This window comes from Drosophila serrata, unplaced genomic scaffold (genome assembly GCF_035046125.1).
Source record: "Drosophila serrata isolate PLE 108 unplaced genomic scaffold, ASM3504612v1 contig_359, whole genome shotgun sequence".
Taxonomy (NCBI): Eukaryota; Metazoa; Arthropoda; class Insecta; order Diptera; family Drosophilidae; genus Drosophila; species Drosophila serrata.
This window is the reverse complement of record NW_028257257.1, coordinates 513,356-537,367: the sequence shown is the minus strand read 5'-3', so window position 1 is coordinate 537,367 and position 24,012 is coordinate 513,356. Positions and strand designations below refer to the sequence as shown.

Below are 24,012 nucleotides of genomic sequence, written 5' to 3'. Positions count from 1 at the left end.
TTTTTCTATTAATTTTTTTATTACACAAAATACATAGGTGTCACAATGCAGATATAATATTATAAAGTTAATTTATATATATATATATATATATATAAGTCTATCTAGTCTAATCTAGTCGTTTTCCTTTATTTTGTGGGCATCAAATGCACTTCCGAAAAAAACCAACCCCTTTTGGGGTGCCCCTTCTCCGCTCCGTGAAAACATTAACATTTAATTCAACTGCCCCATTCAAATGTCCGTCTGTGCCTGTGTCTGCTGCACCTGCCACTCTCTCTCTCTCTCGTCTAGCGAAAAAATCATGGAAAATAATGAAAACGCGAAAAAAGAATAATAATCACCTCGATGTGTGTGTCTGTTTGCGTATTTTTCCACTTTTTTAATCAGTTTTGCAAAAATGATTCTGAGCATATCCGCGCGATTCCACGCTTATTTTATTATCAATTTTCATAAAAAACTTGTGCGATTTTTGCAGCACCTGACGGGCAGCTGGACAGGTGGACACAGCGATGGGTGGACAGGTGGACAAGTGTACGGGGGCGGAATGGAGCCTATTCATCGGTAGCCACGTCAACCGTCGTCCGCACAGCCAATTACGCAAATTAAACAGATTGTTATCCTGTCTCGACCCGGACAATGTGACAAGCCGCGTCGCTTAATTCAATCAACGTGACATAATTACTTAATTAATTAAGTGCCCAGTGCCCGGCGGTCACACGTTCAAATCGGCCATCATTTTCCGAAAGTCGTTCAGCGAGCCGTACATCTCAAAGTCTCCTCCGCCTCCGTTCCCATTTTGTACACCGCCCCGATCCCGATCCCGATCCCGATCACGATCCTGATCGTAGGACCGCTGAGACCGAGCGCTGGGCGGGCGTGGCAGCGTCAGCGGCACTGGTAGAAGCTCAGGCATCACCGAGTGATGAGTGATTAACGATTTCAGCGAGCTAAATTCCTTGGTGAATCCCTGAAAGGAATCAGAAAATGGATGATTAATATAGTAAAGGTCAAGGCTAACAGTGGGAGGAAACCTTAGGCTTACCTTGATCTTGTAGCCCCTTTGAGTCCTGAGGATCAAATAATGAGCGACTCGTGGCGAAGGTGGCGGCACTCTCAGTGACAGGGCAAAGCATCCTGGCTTGGTGCTGCTCTGCCGCACCAAAAAGGCGCCAGGACTCTGGCGGGACAGGACCTCCAGCGAGATTTCCCGGGGAATGCCCGCCTGAAACCAGGCGGCTCCCTTCAGTTCCTGCTGCTCGGCCAGGCTGAGGTTATCCAAGCGCAGGGAGCCATGGGCGGGAAACAGTTTTGGACTGGAGTTGGCTGTAAATTAAGGTAACTATTTCAGTTCTTAGTTAAGTAATTATTGTGGTACCATTACCGCTGCATGTCTCCCTCATATACTTCTTGTTGCTGGCGGGCAGCTCCACCTGCAGGCGCTGCGTGGCGCTCTCGAGGGCGGAGAGCGACTGGCGGCAGGAGTCGCCGAACTTGCTGGCCACATACTTCTCCGGCGTTCCATCGCAGATGGCCTCGTTCACATACCCGTCCGAGATGGTCTGCGTGGAGCCACAGCCGGATCCGGAGCCAGAGCCAGAGGTTAGGGAGGAGCCGCAGGTGCTGTGCACCAACGGACGACTGTCCTCGGTGCCCCGCAGCAGGCCGATGCTCATGGTGAGGCGCTTCACCTGCAAAAGGATTGCAAATGCACGTTGAAATATGAAAGTGGCTTTTAATAATAGTAGATTGTGTGAAAAATAAGAATAAATATACTTTAAGATTAACAATAAATGAATAAAAGCAATATTAAATTCCCAAAATATATTTCTCTCTCGGATCCCTCTAGATTTTTTTCAGGTGTAACCACTGGCAGTCGTACATTTTGCATGTTGCATGTTGTCTGCCAATTTACCAAAGTTTTAGCATTGCGATAATGGCGAATTCGGGACTCTGCCGTTGTGTCTGACCAGTATCGGGAGGTCAGGTGCAGTTGTTCAGGGATTTGTGGGTCTCACCCCCAACGGGCCACCTCCACCCACCCCCCGGAAAATCCGGGGAACATCAAACACACTTTAGCTCTTTCACTCACAACCAGAGGAACCGCAACAACGTGCCTCGCCCCTGCCACTTTTCTCGCCTCCAAAGCCCGGCCAACAAACAACAACAACCGAGATTGATGTGTAAAATTTTTGGTTACCAATAAAATGTTAAACAGAGGGGCTTGCTCCGCCCCCAACCTGCGGCAATACGCCCACAGAGGCATTGGCTTCTGCGGCAAATTACTTTGAAATGAGTTGAGCTGGAACTGGAAGGGAAACTTTCGGACTAATACCACTGCCATTGGCTTTTCCTTCTTCGCCCAAATGGTTTCCCTCTGCGTTTCGCAATTAGCCAACAGCCTAAACGTAAATTGGACTTGGTTATTTCCGCGTAATTTGCGATAATTATGTTGATTTAATGGAGAGATGAAAGCGAAATCGCCAGGCCAGAATTGAAGTTGGAAATTCTTTTAGTTCGGGCGATTATTGAGATGCCGGAGGTTCGTTCAAGTGAATTTCCAATTGCAGCTAATTAAATTGGCGCATTCTCGCCACTTGGCTGTTGTTAAGTATGCAATCAGAGCGTCGGGCCAACCTAATGCCCCCATTATGCTAATGGCATCGAAAAAGACTTGCAGATCGAGATCTGCATGGATGTCACCAGAGATGGCATAAAATCGGTTAACTGCAAGTAATATTTAATGAAACTTAATTTTGCATTTGATTAAGGTCTGCTATTGGGGAAGCTTTACTTATCAACTAAAATTATAGGTAAATATCAATGAAAAATTGCAAATTCGTGTGTGTTCCTGGCAGCATAAAATGCCCAAAACGTTGAGGATTGCAGAAAGTCATATATATTCTGAATCCCCATTAAACTCCCAGTTAATTAGTAGCAAAAACATGACAACAAAAATTTTGACCATTTTAGCCAATTTTTGCAAAATTTTAAAAGGGGTTACATCATTAAAATTGTCAAAAATCGCAAAAATTTTACATTTTAAACTGAGTATGCAGATTTGTTACCCTGGTAAAAACTAGCATTGCAGCGCTTTCCGAATTGAAATTAATCAATTTTTGGCCAAGTTATGAGTTTTTTAAACTTCAATTGGTTAAAAAAATATCAAATAAAATTATGGGTAAATATCAATGAAAAATTGCAAATTCGTGTGTGTTCCTGGCAGCATAAAATGCCCAAAACGTTGAGGATTGCAGAAAGTCATATATATTCTGAATCCCCATTAAAATCCCAGTTAATTAGAAGCAAAAACATGACAACAAAAATTTTGACCATTTTAGCCAGTTTTTGCAAAATTTTAAAAGGGGTTACATCATTAAAATTGTCAAAAATCGCAAAAATTTTACATTTTAAACTGAGTATGCAGATTTGTTACCCTGGTAAAAACTAGCATTGCAGCGCTTTCCGAATTGAAATTAATCAATTTTTGGCCAAGTTATGAGTTTTTTAAACGTCAATTGGTTAAAAAAATATCAAATAAAATTATGGGTAAATATCAATGAAAAATTGCAAATTCGTGTGTGTTCCTGGCAGCATAAAATGCCCAAAACGTTGAGGATTGCAGAAAGTCATATATATTCTGAATCCCCATTAAAATCCCAGTTAATTAGTAGCAAAAACATGACAACAAAAATTTTGACCATTTTAGCCAGTTTTTGCAAAATTTTAAAAGGGGTTACATCATTAAAATTGTCAAAAATCGCAAAAATTTTACATTTTAAACTGAGTATGCAGATTTGTTACCCTGGTAAAAACTAGCATTGCAGCGCTTTCCGAATTGAAATTAATCAATTTTTGGCCAAGTTATGAGTTTTTTAAACTTCAATTGGTTAAAAAAATATCAAATAAAATTATGGGTAAATATCAATGAAAAATTGCAAATTCGTGTGTGTTCCTGGCAGCATAAAAGGCCCAAAACGTTGAGGATTGCAGAAAGTCATATATATTCTGAATCGCCGTTAAAATCACAGTTAATTAGTAGCAAAAACATGGGAACAAAAATTTTGACCATTTTAGCCAGTTTTTGCAAAATTTTAAAAGGGGTTACATCATTAAAATTGTCAAAAATCGCAAAAATTTTACATTTTCAACTGAGTATGCAGATTTGTTACCCTGGTAAAAATTAGCATCGCAACGCTTTCCGAATTGAAATTCATGAATTTTTGACAAAGTTATGATCGATTACAATTTGATTAAATTCCACAAATCCAAACTACAAGGCTGTACAAAGATTGCTTCTGGTTTTAAATTGATTCTTAAAGGAAAATGGAAAACAGTAAGCTGAAATTATCCTCCAAAGGGATCTCTCAGTTCTTATTAAGTTCACTTTCAAGACAAATTTGCCCGAGAAAAGGATAAGTTGCCAGCACTACCACTACTCCCGACTGGCAGACAAATCCGGACTATAAAGAATGCATAAAACAAGAGGGAAGGGGCGTGGCTGGGATTCGTTTGGATTTTCCAAGGTATTTCCCAGACAAAGGCACAATAGACGTGTCTAAGCAGCATTCACAGCGGCAGCCATTTGATTTTCTCTCGCTTTTCCTTCTGTCTCTCCTCGATTTTCCCAGCAGGAGCAGGAGTGCTGCTGCTTCGTTATCTGTGGAAAAGTTTGCAGGTTGCCTACTTTCAGGCACGACGGCTGGGAAAAGTTTCCCATTGTCCTTTGGCCAGGAGTAGAAGGATTCTGCCTAGGCCTAAAAACACGTCGCTGTCGGATGCATTTGCATTTGCATTTCCCGTTGCCGCCTTTGCTGCGATTTATGTGTCATAAAGTCAGTAAGTTAACGGCATTTGGCTGCCATTTGCCTCACATCCTGCCATTGTTGCGCAGGACTCCCCTGCACTAAAAGGAAAATGGCTGCGTCTTGACGCGCTGTCATTAAACTATTTAAGTTGCGAATTGTAAATGGTAATGGGAAAGTTCCCTCACGCTTGAAGTTTGACTTTAGTAAAAGGGGTTATATATTTTAAGGCAACTAATTAATGCGAGCAATTAAAAGTTTTTACATTAATTTCGGGATCTTCTATGGGTTCATCTTAAGCTTAAAGAGGGGTTTGTTATAAGTACCTCCTTAAATTAAAGTGAAACTTAATTAAAGTGATAGCGTTGTATTTTATCAGAATATACTAACTTGATTTTAAACAAGAGCTATTTTAATTTATAATAATGGTTGTTTTTCCGTATCTATCAGTAATTTTATTGATGGAATCATACTAGTCTTGAAGGAAACTATTTTACAAATGAATATTTGATAGAATTGTGCTTGCGAACTATTATCCCTTCAACAACTAACATTTACTTCTCCTATAAAAAATACCCATTATTTCTCCCAGTGCTCTCTCTCTCCCTTTTTGTCCAATTTTAGTTGTGTGCCGTTAGTGCTGCTCTGTTAGTGGCGCGTGCCAAAGTGCCGTTAGTTGCAAATTTGCATTTGTGCAAATTAATTTAATGAACTCTTTTCGGCTGCAGGCTTAGTGGCACAACAACACTCCATTTCACGTGGAGTACGTCCTTGGAGTCCAATTGTTGAGGCCCAATAGCCTTTGAATTCAATGGAAGTGGCGCCATTTCGCCAGCAGAGTGATTTAAGGCAAAGAAAGTTGAAAATTGAAGATGCAACTGCAAAAACGGCAATCTGAAATATTACACTTAATTTCGGTTTTAGCCAGCCAAAGGATTTTCCACTTCGATGTTGTCTCAATTTGAAGTTTTCCTTTTTCAGCCGCTACTTTGCATTGCTTTGCCATTAAGAACGATGCTTCAATAGGCACTATTTTCATCCATTTTCTCTCATTTTCTCCATTTCCCTGGCAAATCATCAACGTAAGCAGATTTATGCTCTGTGCAAAGTAATTTGCGAGCACTGGGAGGCTTCAAAGGAACCTGGCCACAATACAAAAAATGATTGCTCCCCGGACTACTGTCTCGCCCACCTCTGCCTCCTTCTCCTGGCCCAATACCTGGTCTAATAGTTAATATTAAGAAGCTGGATTGATGAACGAAACGAGAGCAAAGGGAAAACACTGGGCGAATCTCTTATATTTCCAGGAAATATTAATGCCACACCTAATGAATATATATGATTTCACTGGTTTACAAGCTTCAGACTGGCATTAGAATACGCTGCAGCGGCTAAGAAATCATCTTTAAATAGTTTAAAGTACCTATACATTATTTATAGGCCCCATTTTCGCCCAGTGATCTCTTTCAGGACTTACCAGCGGCGGTTTATCAACCAAACGACGGCAATTATTCATTTCAGTGGGCGAATTATCCTCCTCGGAGCTGGGCGAGCGCAGGTGGTGCGACTGTGGATGCAAGGGCGATGGTTCCTGTCCGGACAGCTCCTGGGCATCGTGGTGGCTGTGCAGCAGCTGCAGCTGCTCCACAGGGCGGCGCTGCTGGTAAGGATGCGGATGCGGATGCGGATGTGGATGCGGATGCGGATGCGTGTGCTGCGGATGCGAGGGCGGAGTTAGCGGAGGACGGAGCTGCTGGGCCGGCGGATGATGATGATGATGGAAGTAATGCTGCGGCGATGTCGTTGTCACTGCTCCAGCAGCTGGTTCACTGCGGTTAACAAATGATATCAGGGCTTACGGGGGTGCAAAACTTTGGGACGATGATTAAGGGCATACTCTAGTTTTTTTTCCCCCTTCTGTTCTGTTCTGTTTCATTTTCATACCTGCCTGGTGGTGACTTTTCAGCTGTCTCAATCAGCGTGGTCTCAGCTGTTTGGGAGGACGAGGATGTGGAGGACGTGGAGGCGGAGCAGGACGAGGCGGAGGCTAAAAATGTGGCTGTACTGTGCTGCGGTTCCAGGCGTAGGCGTATATCCTGCATGGCCATCGGTGTGTGAATAATAATCTTTAGAGTTTTTCACAATTATTTAAAGCATCTGAAAAGGAGACAAAAAAAAAACCTTTTAATTATTTTGAAAATACATGTATTTAATTATAAATTATTAGGTTTCTTAATATATTCTTTACTTTTTTAGGTAAATCTGAAAATTCTCTAACTTTTATAAGAATATTTAGTCACTTCCACTGTCATAAACATCAGAATCATCCTTAAAGAAAAACTATATTTCCTTGATGTAAAAAGCATAAGATGTAAGGAGCTTGTTAAAAGTTGCTGGAACCCTTTCAGAACATTGGGAAAAACTTTTAGCCACTCTTGAGGGCAGAAACTTCGGTCACTTCTGGACCCTATGCTAATGGCATCGTTGATAATTTCTTGACTTATTCTTCCAGTGCAACATTTTTCGCCTGCTGCCGAAAAGTTTTCACTTTAAGCTGCTGCCACTTTTAAAAAGGGCTTTAAGCCTTTCCGACTGCAAACTTTCCAGCCACAACTTGCCGCTCATTGAATCTTCCTCGACATATACGAATATATACACTATATGTTTGGGTGCCGGTGGCCTGTTTCGATAGTTCTTGGGAAAAGAAACTTTTAATGCGATTTTAAGCCCTTTGCTATTTGTTGGCAAATTGTTTCAAGATTTTCAGCATATTAATTTTTAAAGCTTTTATGGCTTGTTAATTGAAACCCGAATGTGGGTTAAGGTTGGCTGAGAGAAGACTGAACCGAAGGAGGCCTTCACTTTGCCCCGAAGGTCTGCTCGTCCTGAATCAGTTTTTATTATTCTCCAGCCGGTGCTGCACCACTTTACCCACTTTTAAACAATGCACAAAGCAGCAGCCCCTGCAACAAAGGAACTTGCAACACTGAAGGGTGCTGGGGTTGGAAAATCATTGGGACAGCTGCCGGCGAGATGTTCTTGCCTGTTCTGTGATGCTGCTCTGCATTTAACAAGTATACGCCATGCTGGCCGGGCCTAAGAGGGGAGCAGAAATCACAAATGCGCCGACAAAGTTCTGCCAAGTGTCAAATGACAACCAGAAGTGACTGGCCAGAGTGCGAGGAGCATTGTGTCTCACATGTTAATTCAGCTTGTCGTACAACCAAATGCATCCACATGTCGTTGCCACTGGCTACATGGATGATAATAAGCTGCAAATATCTGCTCTGCAGATTGCGACACACAACACTACCCTTCTGCATTTTCAAACGAGAAGTTACTTACTTCTTCAAAACAACAAAAGGGGGCAGAACCCCAAATCAAGTTAAAGTTTTGCTCAATAAATTTCACAGAAAAGTTTACATTTTATTGCTGCCTGTTTTGTGGTAAGCAAAAGGTCTTTTATCTATTCAAGGAATCGAGAGAAATTATAGGAAACTGTGACTGCAGTAAGGAGTTTGTTGGAGTTTTAGTTTTTCTCTGAAATAGTAAATTGTTTACTAGATTTCTTAGTTGTTTAATAAAGTTCGATTCAAACCTAATTTTTAAATATCTTTACCAATTGTAAAGCAATTTATTAATATTATTTCAAGCTCTTATCAATATTCTTATAGACTTGGCAAACATTAGGAACCCATGCCATGAATATTTTGGCAAATATTACTGCCAAGTGTGTGTCTTATCCGCTATCTTTTCAATATTCCCTGCCACAGTCTGTTATTCCTTTGGCTTGCTTGGGAATTGAAAGCCACCTTTATTGCCTTCGTTTCCAGTGTGTGTGTGTGTGTGTGTGTGTCTGTTGGCATATGACAACCTTCATATCCTCGGCATCCTCAGTGCGCTCCATAAGTTCCGATATATAGTGTATATGTGGTCCTGTGACTGTGTTAGCCCGCTTCCGCTCACATCTCGCACATTTTCTTGTTAGTTTATTGAAATTGATATTATGGTTATGTGCTACTTCCCACCATTACCTCGGCTCCTCAGCGGGTGTGTATCCCTTTTTCATGGAGATTTTGTTGCAGAATTCATTGTTAAATCGTTTGGAACAGTTCTAGTCTCTTTTATTTTTTTTCTGTTCCGCCCAGGAAAAGTTTGATTGTCGTATGAAGTGTTTGTGTTTTATGTCTGCCGCTTTTCAGTTTCCCATTTGGCTTGGTTATAGTTTTTCAGTGTTTCAGAGAGCTCAAGTCCTGGGGGAAATTGCAAGACGAGTACATAGAAACTGAAATGTGAATCAGAAAAGCTATATGGGAAGAGTACCTTCATCCCTTGATATCAAATTTTCAAATCCTTTTTGCAACATCTCTAATCCAGCGTTGCCGTCAAAGTCGGTTACCTTATGGACTCGCTGGGCAAGTCTTTAAAGCGCTTATGTCAATCAACGGACAGCCACATGCAGCTAAAACGGATGTGGTTGCCGCAAAACAATCGCAATAACAATATACATATATATAGCCGACGAATGTCAACAGTCTTTGAACCCGGCCAAAACAGTCACAGCCAAAGATACTCAACAACCGAACCGAACCGAACAGAAACAATAACTTGGGTGGGCTGCTTTTGGGCCGACATGTGAGTTGTGGTAATGGAATACTTGGCTAACAACTGCGAAGAGCGAGGAAATAACGGTACAGCCGCTTATACAACCTACGACGTTGTAGGTGCGCCCCTCATTGGACAAGAGCCAGAAAAATATTTAAAAGACTCCTAACAATGGCAAGAAACAGCTTTAAAGTCAGGCAATGCTAGGAAAACGAAATAAAGTCTCAAATAACATTTTAAAGTTGGTGGAAAATGAGGAAAAAGGGATATACTGAATACTCTTCAAATTGTATAGTGAAATCTATTGGAATATCTCTAAAGAAGGAAACAATTTGTGTGTTACTAAAGTGTTTTTTAAGCTTCACTGAAAATACTTCCTCTTATGCTTAAACTTCCCCTAATGAAACTCAAAATACCCTCCATTCGATAGAGTATTAAAATGACAGTTTAAAGAGCAAAGAGCTGCTGGGATAAAAGGGGTAAGGCAGTAAGGTACTATGCAACATGGGGCACGACCAAGTCTTACAGGGACTCCACATTGGGCGCCACAACCTATCACAAAATTTATGTAGCCATCAAGGCGAACGGTGGACGAACCAAGGATGCCACTTGGCATGGGACGTGCGGGGCATGAGAGCGTGTGGCAGCCACGAATGCAGTTCAATTATGAATTATGCCAGCAATTTCACTTGACATGTTGGCGTTCCTCTCGCTCCTCCTCTCCCCTCTTCCCCACCCCGCCCAAGGAAGCTGCCGAGCCACTAATTAAATGCAACTCTGTGGGGTCGATTTGTTGTGCTAATGCGACTCGCGTAATTACACAAACCTGCGACACCGCGATGGCGACGACGACGGCGGCAACATTCCAAGGCGAATGTTGCGTGTGTCAATAGAACGGTGAGAAATGCTTTGTAGCCGATCTGGGGAAGGAGCTGGAGGAGCATAGGTGCACTGTTCATAATATTCTATTAACTACACGCATATTTCCATATATAATACATAAAATAAAATTCACAAAGAACCTCGGACCAGCTCAGTTAAGCAAAGGGAAAGTTAGATATTATAAGTCAGTAATGAAATTTTAGAAAGTTATATATTATAGAACATGTCCTGTTTTTCTTGCAGTGTCTGAGACAGCCTGAAGACCTTTGTGTCCAAGGCGAGCTCCTTGGCGTCGTTTCTTTGTCCGCATTTGGCATGTGCAACAGCAACACCAACAAAAAGCACAGCAGCAACAACAGCAACAATGGCTTCTTTGTTGTGCCAGCTCCTTGTTGCCTTCATCATTGTTGTTGTAGTTGTTGCAGTTGTAGCTTTTGTTATTGTTGCTGGTGCTGCAATTGTACATTGACACCTTCTGGTTCGCAACTGTTTTTTATTGTTGCCATTGCAGCTGTGACAGTCTTTGGTCTTCTTATTTAATACTCTAACATAAACATGAAACACTTTAATATGAAAATTCAAAATTTTTTATAAAATTTGAAGAACTCATAACTATGCCAAAAAAGCATTAATTTCAATTCGGAAAACTTCGAAATGCTAGTTTTTATCAGGGTAACAAATCTGCATACTCAGTTTAAAATGTAAAATTTTAGCGATTTTTGACAATTTTAATGATGTAACCCCTTTTAAAATTTTGCAAAAACTGGCTAAAATGGTCAAAATTTTTGTTCTCATGTTTTTGCTTCTAATTAACTAGAATTTTAATGGCGATTCAGAAGATATATGACTTTCTGCAATCCTCAAAGTTTTGGGCATTTTATGCTGCCAGGAACACACACGAATTTGCAATTTTTCATTGATATTTACCCATAATTTTATTTGATATTTTTTTAACCAATTGAAGTTTAAAAAACTCATAACTTGGCTAAAAATTTATTAATTTCAATTCGGAAAGCGCTGCAATAGTTTTTACCAGGGAAACAAATATGCATACTCAGTTTAAAATGTAAAATTCTTTCGATTTTTGAAAATTTTAACGATGTAACCCCTTTGAAAATGTTGAAAAAATTTGAAAAATTAATTTTTTTACCGGACATGGCTGTATCGATTCAGGAGTTGATGCTGATCAAGAATATATATGATTTATAGGGTCGGAAATGAATCCTTCACTGCTTTTCAAGCTTCTGACTAAAATTGAAATACCCTGAAATTGCAAACAAATATAATTCTGTATATAAAGACAAGTTATTTGACCCGACTTTCTCCCAAGGATTTTTATTTTATAAAGAGTATTTATCTTCGTCCTTTTGAAATAGATCTTCCCCTGGTCGTCTTCTTCAGCTGCTTTCTTTTTTTCCTCTCTTGGTGCGCTCTGTCATGGCGACGTACATGAAATTTATGTCGCCTAAAGTGCAACTCTGACAATGTGAGCTTGTAATTTGTTGTTTTTGTTTCTGTTTCTGATTCAGTTTCAGTTTGAGCCTGTGTTTTTGCCTTGCTGTTTGTGGTTGTCAGCACTTGGCCATGGCTATTTAATGATTGTGTCGTGCAAATACCAAAAGAGCCACGCGAGAAAACCCTGAGTCGCTCAGGGTCCAACTTCAGGGAATCAAAGTAATCCAAAATCGACTCTCTGACTCAACAGGTGAAAGGTGAAAGGCGAAAGGGGGGGCGTGCCCCAATGCAAATGTCACCGGCAATCATAAATGCATATCGAGAAACGGCAAACACTTTGATCGCCGCCGTGGGGCGAATGTAATAATTTATGTGAACGTCTCCGTCTGCGGCTTTCGACTCGGCACTTGTCACCTTTCGGGTTTGCCCAAACCAGATGCATATACATATCGAGTGTGTGTATAGAGACGGGGATAGTTGCCACTCCTCTCCAGGCGACAGTTCAATAAAAGTTATGCGCGTCTGATGACACAGTTTGCCACTGGGGTTAAGGGGGCAAACGGGGCACACAAAGGGAAAACGGAGCTGTTGGAAAATGGAACTGCAAAGGTGCGACATTTTCCGGGGCAAGAGATTGAAAAACTTTTGCCTCGTTGACTGTGAAAATGAAATATGTTTGCCTGACTTACAGGAATGCATCTTCATTCTCTTTCCGGTTGAAAGAAAGATAAAAAAAAAGTGAAAGAACTGTATCAATGGGGCGGTGTGGGGGAAAAGCTTTCACGAATGACTTTTCGAATTGTTCTGGGGATTTTCCAAGTAACTTTTTTGACAGTCATCCGTCTGGGAAAATGCAAGTATGCAGAAATGCAGCCAGCTGAATTCCTATCTTAAAGTCTTAAGAGATGGTTTTGAGATTGAACTATTTTTCTCAAAAAAAGGTTAAGCCTTAAATCGAGGCTTATAAACATTCAACTTTTGGATATTTTCTGTAACTGCTTTGATTTCCCCACTCAATATAGCTTCATAATCTTTGTTTTTCATCAAGAACTTTCCTTTCAATTGCCGGAAACTCTAAAAATAACTCAGAGATTTAGTCATTTTATTTCTCCATAGTCATAATCTTGTGCTATCTTGATCGCCAAACATGACTGGCAGACCATGAAAAAGTGTGGCAATAATTTCCAGACACGGAAAACCGAAATGCCATGGGGCAGGCTCTTGGCACGCCTGCATTCCATTAATTAACAATTAGTGCCGTCAAGAAGGGGCCTTCCCTGGATTTCTTCCATACTCTTTCTGTATTTATATATATATTCCTTCTGATGCGTGGCTTTCCGGTGAGTGGACTGAGGAATTGGGTATATGTGTCCCGGACAGGATACGGTAGCTGGTGCTGCTCAGTGCACACAATCAGTTGATAATGATGCGGCTCCGCCTCCTGCAATTTGGACCGTTAAGAGGGACGGGGCCAAGATCCCGGCTAATGTCAAAGATGACAGCCAGGAAGATGATGGGGATCGGGATCGGGATCGGGATGGAGATGGGGATGGGGATGGGAAACGACTGATGACTTGTGTAATAAGTGGAAAGAATCTTGTCGGGAAACAATAACTCGTTGTGGCCCGGCTTTGAACTTGAACTTCGGCGGCTGCTGGCTGCTGGCTGCTAGTTGCACGTTGCATGTTGCATGTTGCCGCAAACACAACTTAATGATGGTTTTCATTCCGGTCTACCATTTTTTTCTGCTCTCTGCCTCTCTGTTTCTCTATTTCTCTCTCTCTCTCTCTCTCTTGACTAGGCTAGATCGCTGCGGAGCTGGCTGACGATGCTGAGCGCCTGTTAACTTGGCCATGAAACATTCGCAGCCCGGCCAGAAATTTCACAACCGGCATTGGAAAATCGCCGGCAGAGGAACGACACAACGATGCGGCGGGGCAAAAAGTGAGTTCGTGTTTTTCTTGTTTTCTTTTTCTTCCTTTTTTTTACTGTGAGTTGTGTGATCTCTTCTTAACCCCTTCTCACTACCAATTTGAGCTCCTTCTGGCTGCAAGAAAACTCGTTTTCCTGACCATATTTGTGCGTGGCGGCGTCTTAACCGCAAATCCTTTTAGATATGAATTGAATTCATATATTATTTATGATCTGTTTATTTTTATTGTGCATGCCAGATGAACATCATAATGATGATTACCAGCCAGGGGCTGAGGGGCTGAGGGGTGGAGGAGGGTCACCACGAAGGGGCTTATTCCATGCCTGTCGCTCAGCCTGTCAGAAATGAGAAAACTTCTAATTGGAATTGCTAATCAAGTCGGCCAATTTTCGGACGATTGCTCTTGGTACTGGCACTATACATATATCTCAGCCCGATCTCTCTGGATCGTACTAAGTGGGTTAAGTGGAAGCGAATTTTGCGATCACCGATTCGATATTGTAGAATTACTGAACATGAATGGGAAATAAAGTGAGATTAAGTGAAAGGAGAGAGAGGATAGGCTCTTAAGAAGGTTTTTCTGTAGTTAATACCTTAAAGATACATTTCCTAACTAAGCGAAACATCACCTTAAAATATTTAAATAATTAATTTTAATTGTTCCTTGGCTAAACCTTACCCCAAAGTGGCTTCCCTGACGAATTCTCCTCTCATAGCCACACATTCTTCGTCGGCCCACAGGCCGCCCTCGAAAGTTCAGTCCACAGTTTGGGACTCTATTCTTGGCGGACAATATCCAGTTTAAGCCGGGACGAGTTCGCGGCCAACACGGCGCCCCACACGACGTTTCGCAAAGTAAATCGTTGGCAGCAAAGTTTTGTGCCTTGATTGCCTCACCTGCCTCCCTGCCTCCCTGCCTCCCTGCCACCCTGCTCTCCCCCCACCTCTGAACCCTCTGCTAACTTGGCCTGTCAGGCTGTTTCGCCGGCAGAACATGGCCTTAATAGTCGGCCATGTATATATGGCTCATACTCGTCGCCGGGTTGGTTATTACAATTATTATTGTTGTTGACAAGCCGCTGGACGGGCAATTTACCGGCGCTGCCATTGAAGAGCGGGGGAAATGAAGTCGGAAAATGGAAAATTCTATTCCCAAAGTGGCAGCAACCAGAGTCCGAAAATTGTTCAAAGCAATTACACCGACAAGCGATGGGAAAAGTGATCGGTGAGAGAGAAAGGATAGTAGACAAGTCAATTTTATAAATATTAATACCATTAAATATAAATACCATTTCTGTGTATTTATTTATTGAAAGCACAATAAGTTTTTTTGAGTTATTTATCACTTTTAGGTGTTGTGTTGATGCTAGTCAATAATTCGATAGTCAATAGGTGGCGGATCAATGATGTCTAAAAAAGAAATATTTATATATATATAATATATATTTTATAAAAATATATATATATTTTTAATTAATTGCCTCTTGTATAGATTGGGCGATCACACAGTTTCTTAGATATTTCGCAATCGGCTATTTAAAATATAATTAGCTTTTTATTTTAACATGATTGACTTATATATAATACATACACATGTCTCCCATAACAACATTCGCTAAGATAAGAAATGAACAAACTAGCCCAATTAACTTCATGTCGATCTTGTTTTTTGAATTAAAATGATGTTTTTACTAATCTGCCTTTCAATGACTGTATTTTACGCCAGTAAACTTGAAATGGGACCATAGAATATCTATAACTGATCTCATTATATCGGTAGCTAATACAAATTACCAAGCTTCTTTAATACATTTATCACAGATTGTTAGTAGATATAACAATTAGTTTTCAAGGTTGAATTGGGAAAAGATATCTAGAATGTTTACATAATATACAGTTGCTAATGGTTATCTGAATTCATTTCCTGTAGATAATTTCGTGTTTGCAATCGATTGGAGCTCTTCGAAACGGAGGCAGACACTTCACTCTAATGGGTCACTCACTTCAGTGTTAAGAGCTCTTCCGGCTCAATTTTTCCCCGCAGCGTGAAATGCCACTTTTCAGTGACAGCTTGAGGTGTTTAATAGCCGTGGAAAAAAGTCCAAAAAAATATGTTATGCCGAGTGAGAAAAATAAAGCAAAGCAAAGAAACTTCTTTAAGCGGAAGTCGGGGGAATGCGAATGCAATGCAATTAAAATGCAAACATATATGCGCATATATTCAGATCTGCTCCTGCCAAGTCCTTAGCCCAGAACGGGGATAAAAGCAAAAGCGGAAGCTTCGGGAAAAATTTGTAAAAAAGAGGGGGAAAACGTTAAACAGTTTAGCGGCGCTTCCCTGTGCTCCGCTTTAATGATAATGAAGATTATGCCACAAACTCAGGGATGTAGATGATGTGTGGCCGGGCAGAAGTTGCACGATGATAATGCTGCTGGCGCTAAAATGAAATTGTTGCCAAAGCGTCGGTTCGGAAAAGTGCAAAAAAAAAGAAGAGAAAAGCAGAAGCTTTGCTGCATCCGCAAGCCATGGAATATGCATGTGTGTTACTTTATGTCCGCCAGTGTGTGTTAGCCCCACTTCAAGTGGCTCTTAACGGGAACCGCTTTGCATTGCATGCTGCTGCTGATGGAATTTTTCCCTTCTAACATACAATACCCTAACTTTGCAAGAGATTATGCAAACTAAAAAAACTAAACACTAACATATTACAAACTTTAAAGATCTATTTAAAACCAGAGAACAGTTTGTATACCCTTGCAGTTTGCATTTGTGAAATTTTATCAAACTGTGATCGATCATAACTTTGTCAAAAATTACTTAATTTCAATTCGGAAAGCGTTGTGGTGCTAGTTATCATCAGGGTAACAAATCTGCATACTCAGTTTAAAACGTACAATTTTTGCGATTTTTGACAATTTTAATGATGTAACCCCTTTTAAAATTTTGCAAAAATTTGCTAAAATGGTCAAAATTTTTGTTCTCACGTTTTTGCTTCCAATTAACTGAGATTTTAATGGCGATTCAGAATATATATGACTTTCTGCAATCCTCAACGTTTTGGGCATTTTATTCTGCCAGGAACACACACGAATTTGCAATTTTTCATTGATATTTACCTATAATTTTATTTGATATTTTTTTAACCAATTGCAGTTGAAAAAACTCATAACTTGGCCAAAAATTGATTAATTTCAATTCGGAAAGCGAAAAGCGTTTCGATGCTAGTTTTTATCAGGGTAACAAATCTGCATACTTAGTTTAAAATGTAAAATTTTCGCGATTTGTGAGATTTTTAATGATGTAACCCCTTTTAAAATTTTGAAAAAAAATTGCAAAAATGTATTTTCTTTTGGATATGGCTAGATCGACTCGGTTTTTGATGCTGATCAATAATATATATGATTTATGGGTTCGGAAATGATTCCTTCACTGCGTTGCAAGCTTCTGACTGAAAATATAATACCCTGCAAGGGCAAAAATATACTTATGTTTTATACAAAAAAAACAAAGAAATTCAAAAGTAGGGTATTTTACATTTCGCCTTAACAGTCTTCTCTTATTTCTCTTGCCCCCCGCCACTCGATCAAGGAACTACAGAAATGATGTAAACAAATTTCAAGGAAAACAATTTGGATAATTACATTATTTTGATGAAGAGTTACAGTTATTACGGTGGCCCTGGTACGGTCTGTCGGAGGATCCGGTGATGAGCTGGCGAGCATCCAACGAAATCGCTGTGTGGTCGCTTTCATGATGGGATATGAGATGGCGATGGGATAATTGCAGGATTGCACGGCATGCAAATGAGCCGGGTACTTAACCCTGATTCGGAATGGGAACAATCTTAAAGCACAGACGCCTTAATTGCATAAAGTACAAGGTCTGCCATCTAGAGATGGCTTAAAGATATGTCGAAAAAATATCGGAAGGATTCATAAACATTTCTCATGATATTTATAAATTATTGATGCATCAAATATTTTTCTTTTATATATCTAACGAAATACAACGCTATCTGATAAAATGTTTATAGGATTTTATAAATATATTTACCCAATATAAAGTCATAAGTTTATTTGGGTTTAATTTGTGATCCATTCAACGTTCTTTAAATTGATTTAGAAATTTCAGCACCATAATTAATTAATCAATGATAATCGTCATCTAATATTGTCGATATAAAACTGATTACAGTGGCTGGCCAATACATCTCTAGACCCGATCTGAACTCGAGGCTGAAAGCAAACCCAATTGCATTTATGGCCTGGTCATAACCCCAGGCTGCTGCCAACAAAGTAGCATTTTCATTAAACCGAAGCATTTCCACTTGGCCAAGTTACACCTGCCCGAATGCGAATGGCTTTCTGGCTCGGCCTGGCCTCGATTCAATTGCAGCCTCAATGTATTCAATTATTATTATAAGCCACGGCCTGTGCCACGCCCCCAGCAGCGCGTTGGCCAAAACGCCCCCGGAGGTTGATGGCCCGGCAATTGAAATTGATTTGCCGAAAATGTTGGGTGAAAATTGCCGGTTTTGCCAAAAGTAAGGAGGAGGGAGACCCCTCGAAACAATTTCCCAGCATTTACATAATTTTCCTTTGTTGCAACGCTCTGAAATGTAAACTCTGGCTGGCTGGCTGGATAGCTGGATAACTGGCATCTGCGGTTTGGTTTTCCTCCCCCACCTCGGGCCCCGTTACGCTTGTGATTTTTCCAATGAATATCGTTAGCATTTCATTAAGAGGCGGCTATATTGCGGTCGTCCCTCCGCCGCCCGGTCTCCTCCAAATCGTAAATATTTCGTGTAAATATTTATACATTTGTCGGACTTCTTGTTCGGGGGCATACGAAACGCATAAACATGTCGATAAAAACGAGAGAAAAATCCCCCAGCAGGTTCTTTGCACTCCTGTCCCGCTGCCATCATCATCTGCTCCCCTTTGGGTTTGAATCTCTGGGATCTGGGATCTTGGATCTTGGATCTGGGGATCGCAGATCTGGTACACTAAGAAAATAGTAGAGGCTTTTAAAACTAACAATGTGTTGGTAAAATAGATAATAGGAATTTTTAGAGACGACTTTGAATGTTGGTAATAGATTTCGTTCAAGATTTCTCAAATGTAATTAAATATCCCCTTCAAATTATTTACTCAACATCCAACTCTTTTATTTAGAGTGCATCTGGTATCTTGTAGATACTTTGCTCCTGATTTTGATGAACTCTTGGCATCCGCTGGATTCGTATCCACTTCACCTTTGTCTGAGCCATCCAGCTGCGGCTGCCGTTTTTGATTGTCTTTTAATTAAACGACAGGCGAACAATAAAGAAGGCTCGTTCGGGGAACAGGTTTCATTAATTTCATTTCCCCGCTCCCGAGTTGTGTTCTCACTGCACTTCATATATACATACATTTATATCTACCTGTCCATTTGGAATCGTTTGCTTTATGGCTGTCAAATTTACTGCTTATCAGCGCCTTATCTCGATCTACGTCTGTCAACAGCCTCGACTTTATATATATCAAAAGAGAGTGAGTGTGGAACGATGCATTTTCCGGGCTTATCTTATTGGAGCAAACGAAAATGCAATCCACTATCCAGTAAATACTTGGAAAAACCTTTAATTGGATGCAGATAAAGTTACTTTTGAGTGGGCAAGCAGCAGCTGATAAACTTGGAATTTACTTAGTCGCTAGTTTCGTTAGTTAAAAGTTTCCCGTGTTGCACTCTGATGGTTCCGGGGAACCTTAAAGAAGTGAGGCTATTAAAGTGTATTCTCAAGAAATATTTACACTTTATAAGTGAATTTAATTATTCTTAAATGGGGTTTTAATTGATCGTAACTTTTGATATATATTATAAAGTAATTTATTCCTGGTTTGAAAGGTCGTTTAAATAATCAACAGATCCTTCCCAATCTGTATCCAAATGAATTAACTTTTGTATACCCTTTCAACTACACTATCCACATTGATTTTAGAAACCATCCTTTTAGTTTTTCTGTGTATAATTTTATCCCCACTAAACTATTCTTCTGTTTGAGTTAGTTGATTGCTTATTGCGCCTGCCCAGCATCCAACCTCTGTTTAATTTGTTGAAAATTAAAGTCACGCCGCTGTTGATATAATTCGAAGCCATTATGTGACAGGGCAACTCAACGATCCCAGCTCTGTTTTCCCGCCTCCTTCGTTGGTATTTCTCCAAGAGATTTGCTGTGCGCTGCAGTCGTTTACCTTAATTCGCCTGTCCAAATTGCTATTTATATGCATCGCCCTCGCTTTTAATTTGCGGCGCAAATCACGAGCAGCCCCGCCAGCTCCAACTGTATACATATATATATTTATATATCTTCAGGTATAGGTTCACCTACTCCTCCGGTAATCGCCAAACAAAATCAACAGGTGGCGCGCATATTTCAACATGCGGCTGCCAGGCCAACCAGACCGAAATATCAATAAAAATGCCATTTGTTGCGATTGTGCACGGAACTTGGCAACTGCAATGGAGGCCTGGGAGCAGGGAGCAGGGAGCTGGGAGCAGGGAGCTGGGGACCCGACGAGACCTTCCTTACTTTGGCTGAGAACCACATAGATAATTTCCCCCAACAACCTGGGCTTTTGATGATATTTCTGTTCGTGTGTCTCGATTCCCTGTCTTTTTTTTGGCTCCGCGCTTAATTTATTGGCCACACTTTGCTGCTGCTGCTGCATTTAAACGACAAGTGTTGCAAATAAAAAGGAAAAATTAAAGCGCTGCAAATTATGGGGGACGGGGGGACAGTACACAGAGAGAAGTTTTTATAGTAGAAGCCCCAAAAAGTATTTCTTTATGTTATTCAATAATTATTCTTTGCAGGGTATTCAAATTTGAGTCAGATGCATGAAACGCAGCGATAATATAAATCATATATATTCTTGATCAGCATAAGCAGCCTATTCGATCTAGCCATGTTTGATAAAAATCAAATTTTTTGAAATTATATCAAAATTTTATAAGGGGTTACGTTAAAATTGTAAAAAAAATTAAAAAAAATGGAATTTTCTATATTTTAAAAATTAGTAATAATTAGAAGAGCTTTCCGAATTGAAATTTATGCATTTTTGGTTTAGCTATGATATTTGAAAAATTTTTATTTACCCACAAAAATAGCATAGTGGAAATATATCAGATTTTAGGCCATGATATTATGGCTTAACTGCTTTCTTTCCTGTTAATTAAAAAATGATAAGTACACCTTCAACAAAATTCCTTTAGATAAATTTAATCAATTATAGAAAATCCCCTTCCGAATTTTCCTTTCAGTGCAGGGAAACACGATGGAAAACCAAATCGAGCAAGCCGACCAGAGGCGACGTCAACACCAGAGGGCCGTGGCAAAAACTAGTTTGCAGCGAAAAAACTATTAAAAAAGCGCCCAGATTGCAGTGGCTGTTGCTGGCGTTGCAGCAAGTGACTTGGCTTAATAAAGGCGGCCAGGTTTAGGTTTAGGGTTAACATCGCAGCGCCAAGGGCCAAAAGCGCTGGCCAATGCAAACAAACAAACAAAAAGCGTTCATGTTGCTCTTGGTGTTGCTGCCGCTGCTGCTGCTGCTGCTTGCTGCTCGAGCACACCAGCAACATGTGTAGTTGCAGCAAAAAGTCCAAAATGAAGACATGAACCAAAAGCCAAGAGCCGGAACACCAGCAACAACCAGCAATGTCGACCTTCTTTTGTGAGGCCCAGCTGCATAATTGCTATGGCAACAGCCAGGCTAACGAGAGGGGTTGCAAGTTGCCAGTTGCTAGTTGCAAGTCCCAACTCGCAAGTTGCAAGTTGTCCGTTGCCGCGGGCCAAGTGGAGACCTCTCTCAGCTGACAGTTGAGAAATTAGAACGGTTTTTGTCTTCCAAATCACATGCACGTGTTGCTCCAGTCCCTGCCAGTGGCTTCTGCATGTTGCAGGTGCTGCTGATGCTGCTCTGTGGTGCGTTAGATCTGCCTTCCACCTGAAATTCATTACAAGTTTCAATCAACTTTGTAATTTTGGGGTCTTTTGAATCCTTTAAAAGGGGAGAAGCCTGGAGAGGCCTTGAGATGACTTACAGGCATACTTCAAGTGGATGAAACTTGCATCATTCAGCTTATACTTTGCATCTCCAAAATTCGATTTATATTCTTCTGGTAGTGTATTATTTCATTCGCTGCTCCGCATTTGAATCAGTTCCCAAAGCAAGCATCCTTCAGACCCGACTAAATCATCTTAATGTCTGTTTGTTTGCGCAAATCTTCATCTCTGTTGGCGTTGTTGTTGCAGATGTTGCAGATGTTGCAGATGTTGCAGATGTTGCGTTGTTGCTGTTGTCATGTTTTGTCTTAAAGTTTCCCCTCATGAGTTGCATATTCGATTACGAATCCGACACAGTTCCAACGCGGCCCTCCTCATTGAGGGTTTGTTTAACCAATTTGCGTAGGTGGACATTCGCTTGTTGCCATACGTGATTGCGGGTTGTTGCCGTTGATTATTGCCTCTCGCGGCACGCATATAAATCTCAGTGTTTAAATCTCGAGTTAAACTTGTAAATTAAAACCTTAATGAGTCTGTGGAATGGGTCGGAGGTGGACCCCTTAGCTCGTACCACGCTGTGCAAACATGGCCAGAACCCGTCGAGTGGCGGGGGTGTGATTTATGCTGTTCCCGACCACTTACACTCCACACACACACACACACACACACACACCTGGGCAAATCGGTTCCTCGAATAGTTTCTATTTATTTCGCGTGTTTATAGTTCTCCACAGGATGGCCAACAATTAGTTGCCGATGGCTTTCCGTTGATTTCCACGGCTAATTAATGCCCAGTGAATATTCTCACGCTTCGAAACAAAAGGAACGGGTAACTTGACAAAATAAAATCGAGAAAAATAATAATAAGAAGCCACAGAACATGTTCGCTCTCCTGCAGCTGCTGCTGCTGACCAACAAAGTGTAACAATCTCCGGCTTCCTCAATTTAATTTGCATATTTATGCCGGCCCACGAGTTGATTAATTTACAACAGGTAACTCAGGCGCTAGCATTGAGATGATTGCATAATTATTTAATGACACAGGTAAGCACCAGTAAAATAACAAAATACACAAATAATTATGTGTAATATAAATAGTAATCTGATTTAACGATGCCTAATAAAATGTGGTTCATGTAAAAGGAATTAACATCGATACTTTAAGGTAAATAATATTTATAAACTTTATGCTGCAATCAAAAAGTATTCTTTAGCTGAATAACATTTTCTGCCATATACTATATATTCCTTTAATGTTTCCTTTTAATAAATACTTCTGTTAGTTCTTCTTTTTAGTATAAATTTTCAATTTAGTTATGCAGTGGATTTATAAATTTAATTGATAAATACCAGGAAATTATTATATCATCGCATTTTACCTTCTTTCGTATCTTTTTTATCTGCAACTCCTTGTGGCTCCACAGGTGGCACTTCACTTTCAAAGGTCACAGGCATAAATCAATTAATTCTCGTTAATTTCTGGCGACCAATTTGAAACCACAAATGTTGCTTTTTTCCCCGCACACTTGTTTCGCAATGGCTTAAACTAGGCACAAGCACACATTTTATTTTATTTACTTTTTGTTGTAAACTGTTACGAAATAGGCTGCAACATAAATCCGCCTGGCAACCTGTCTCTCTGTGCGACTTTACACCGAAACGCGCAAACACAACGCGATGGCAACATGCGACACGACGACTGTTGCTGCTGCTGCTGTTGCTGCTGGATGTTGCCGCGAATGTTGCTGCTGCTGCTGCTGCTGCTCCGACGACGACGTTCGCTTCCGCTGACTTGACGCAAACGACTAAAAAAGGCCACATAAATTTCGATGCACATTCAATAGGCCAGGCAGCAGCAGCAACAGCAGGAGTCGTATATACAGTTGCGGTCAAGATAATAGCAATTATAAAAAAGTTCTAATACAATATCATTGTTAAAGGGGAGAAATTATATGGGAAATATGAAATGATTTGATTTCTATAAACTCGACTGAATATTGATCATAACTCAGCTAAAAAAGCACTAAATTCAATTCGGAAAACTTTTCTGTGCCCTCAAAAAGACCTAAAATATTTGCATTATTTATGTAAATATTTATAGATTTTTATTTCGAAAAATTAAAAGTTTCTTATGTGCCAAAGAATCTCAAATACGAAATCAACAATTATTAAGAACCATAATTAAGCCAAAAAACATATTTCAATTCAGAAAGCTCTTACTATTTTCACCGGCACTGTGCCTCAGCAACACCAACCGACACACACCAGCAACACACACACAACGTCAACG

General features: G+C 40.4%; 1 protein-coding gene across 4 annotated transcripts in view; it reads right to left on the bottom strand.

Moving 5' to 3' along the window:
* The window catches only part of Egfrap (EGFR adaptor protein), a 102,593-nt gene continuing 78,581 nt past the window's right edge, over positions 1–24,012 (bottom strand). For 2 of the 4 annotated variants that reach the window (XM_086838714.1, XM_086838715.1), the window contains 5 exons: positions 6,747–6,959; positions 6,280–6,631; positions 1,382–1,688; positions 1,043–1,323; positions 1–967 (listed from right to left, as the gene is read on the bottom strand). In XM_086838714.1, coding sequence (XP_086694840.1) covers positions 713–967; positions 1,043–1,323; positions 1,382–1,688; positions 6,280–6,631; positions 6,747–6,910 — 1,359 coding nt within the window. In that variant the 5' untranslated portion in view covers positions 6,911–6,959 and the 3' untranslated portion in view covers positions 1–712. Of the gene's footprint in view, positions 968–1,042; positions 1,324–1,381; positions 1,689–6,279; positions 6,632–6,746; positions 6,960–14,932; positions 15,088–15,268; positions 15,381–24,012 lie in introns of those variants that run through there. The other 2 variants (XM_086838716.1, XR_015272961.1) reach the window with 2 other exon arrangements.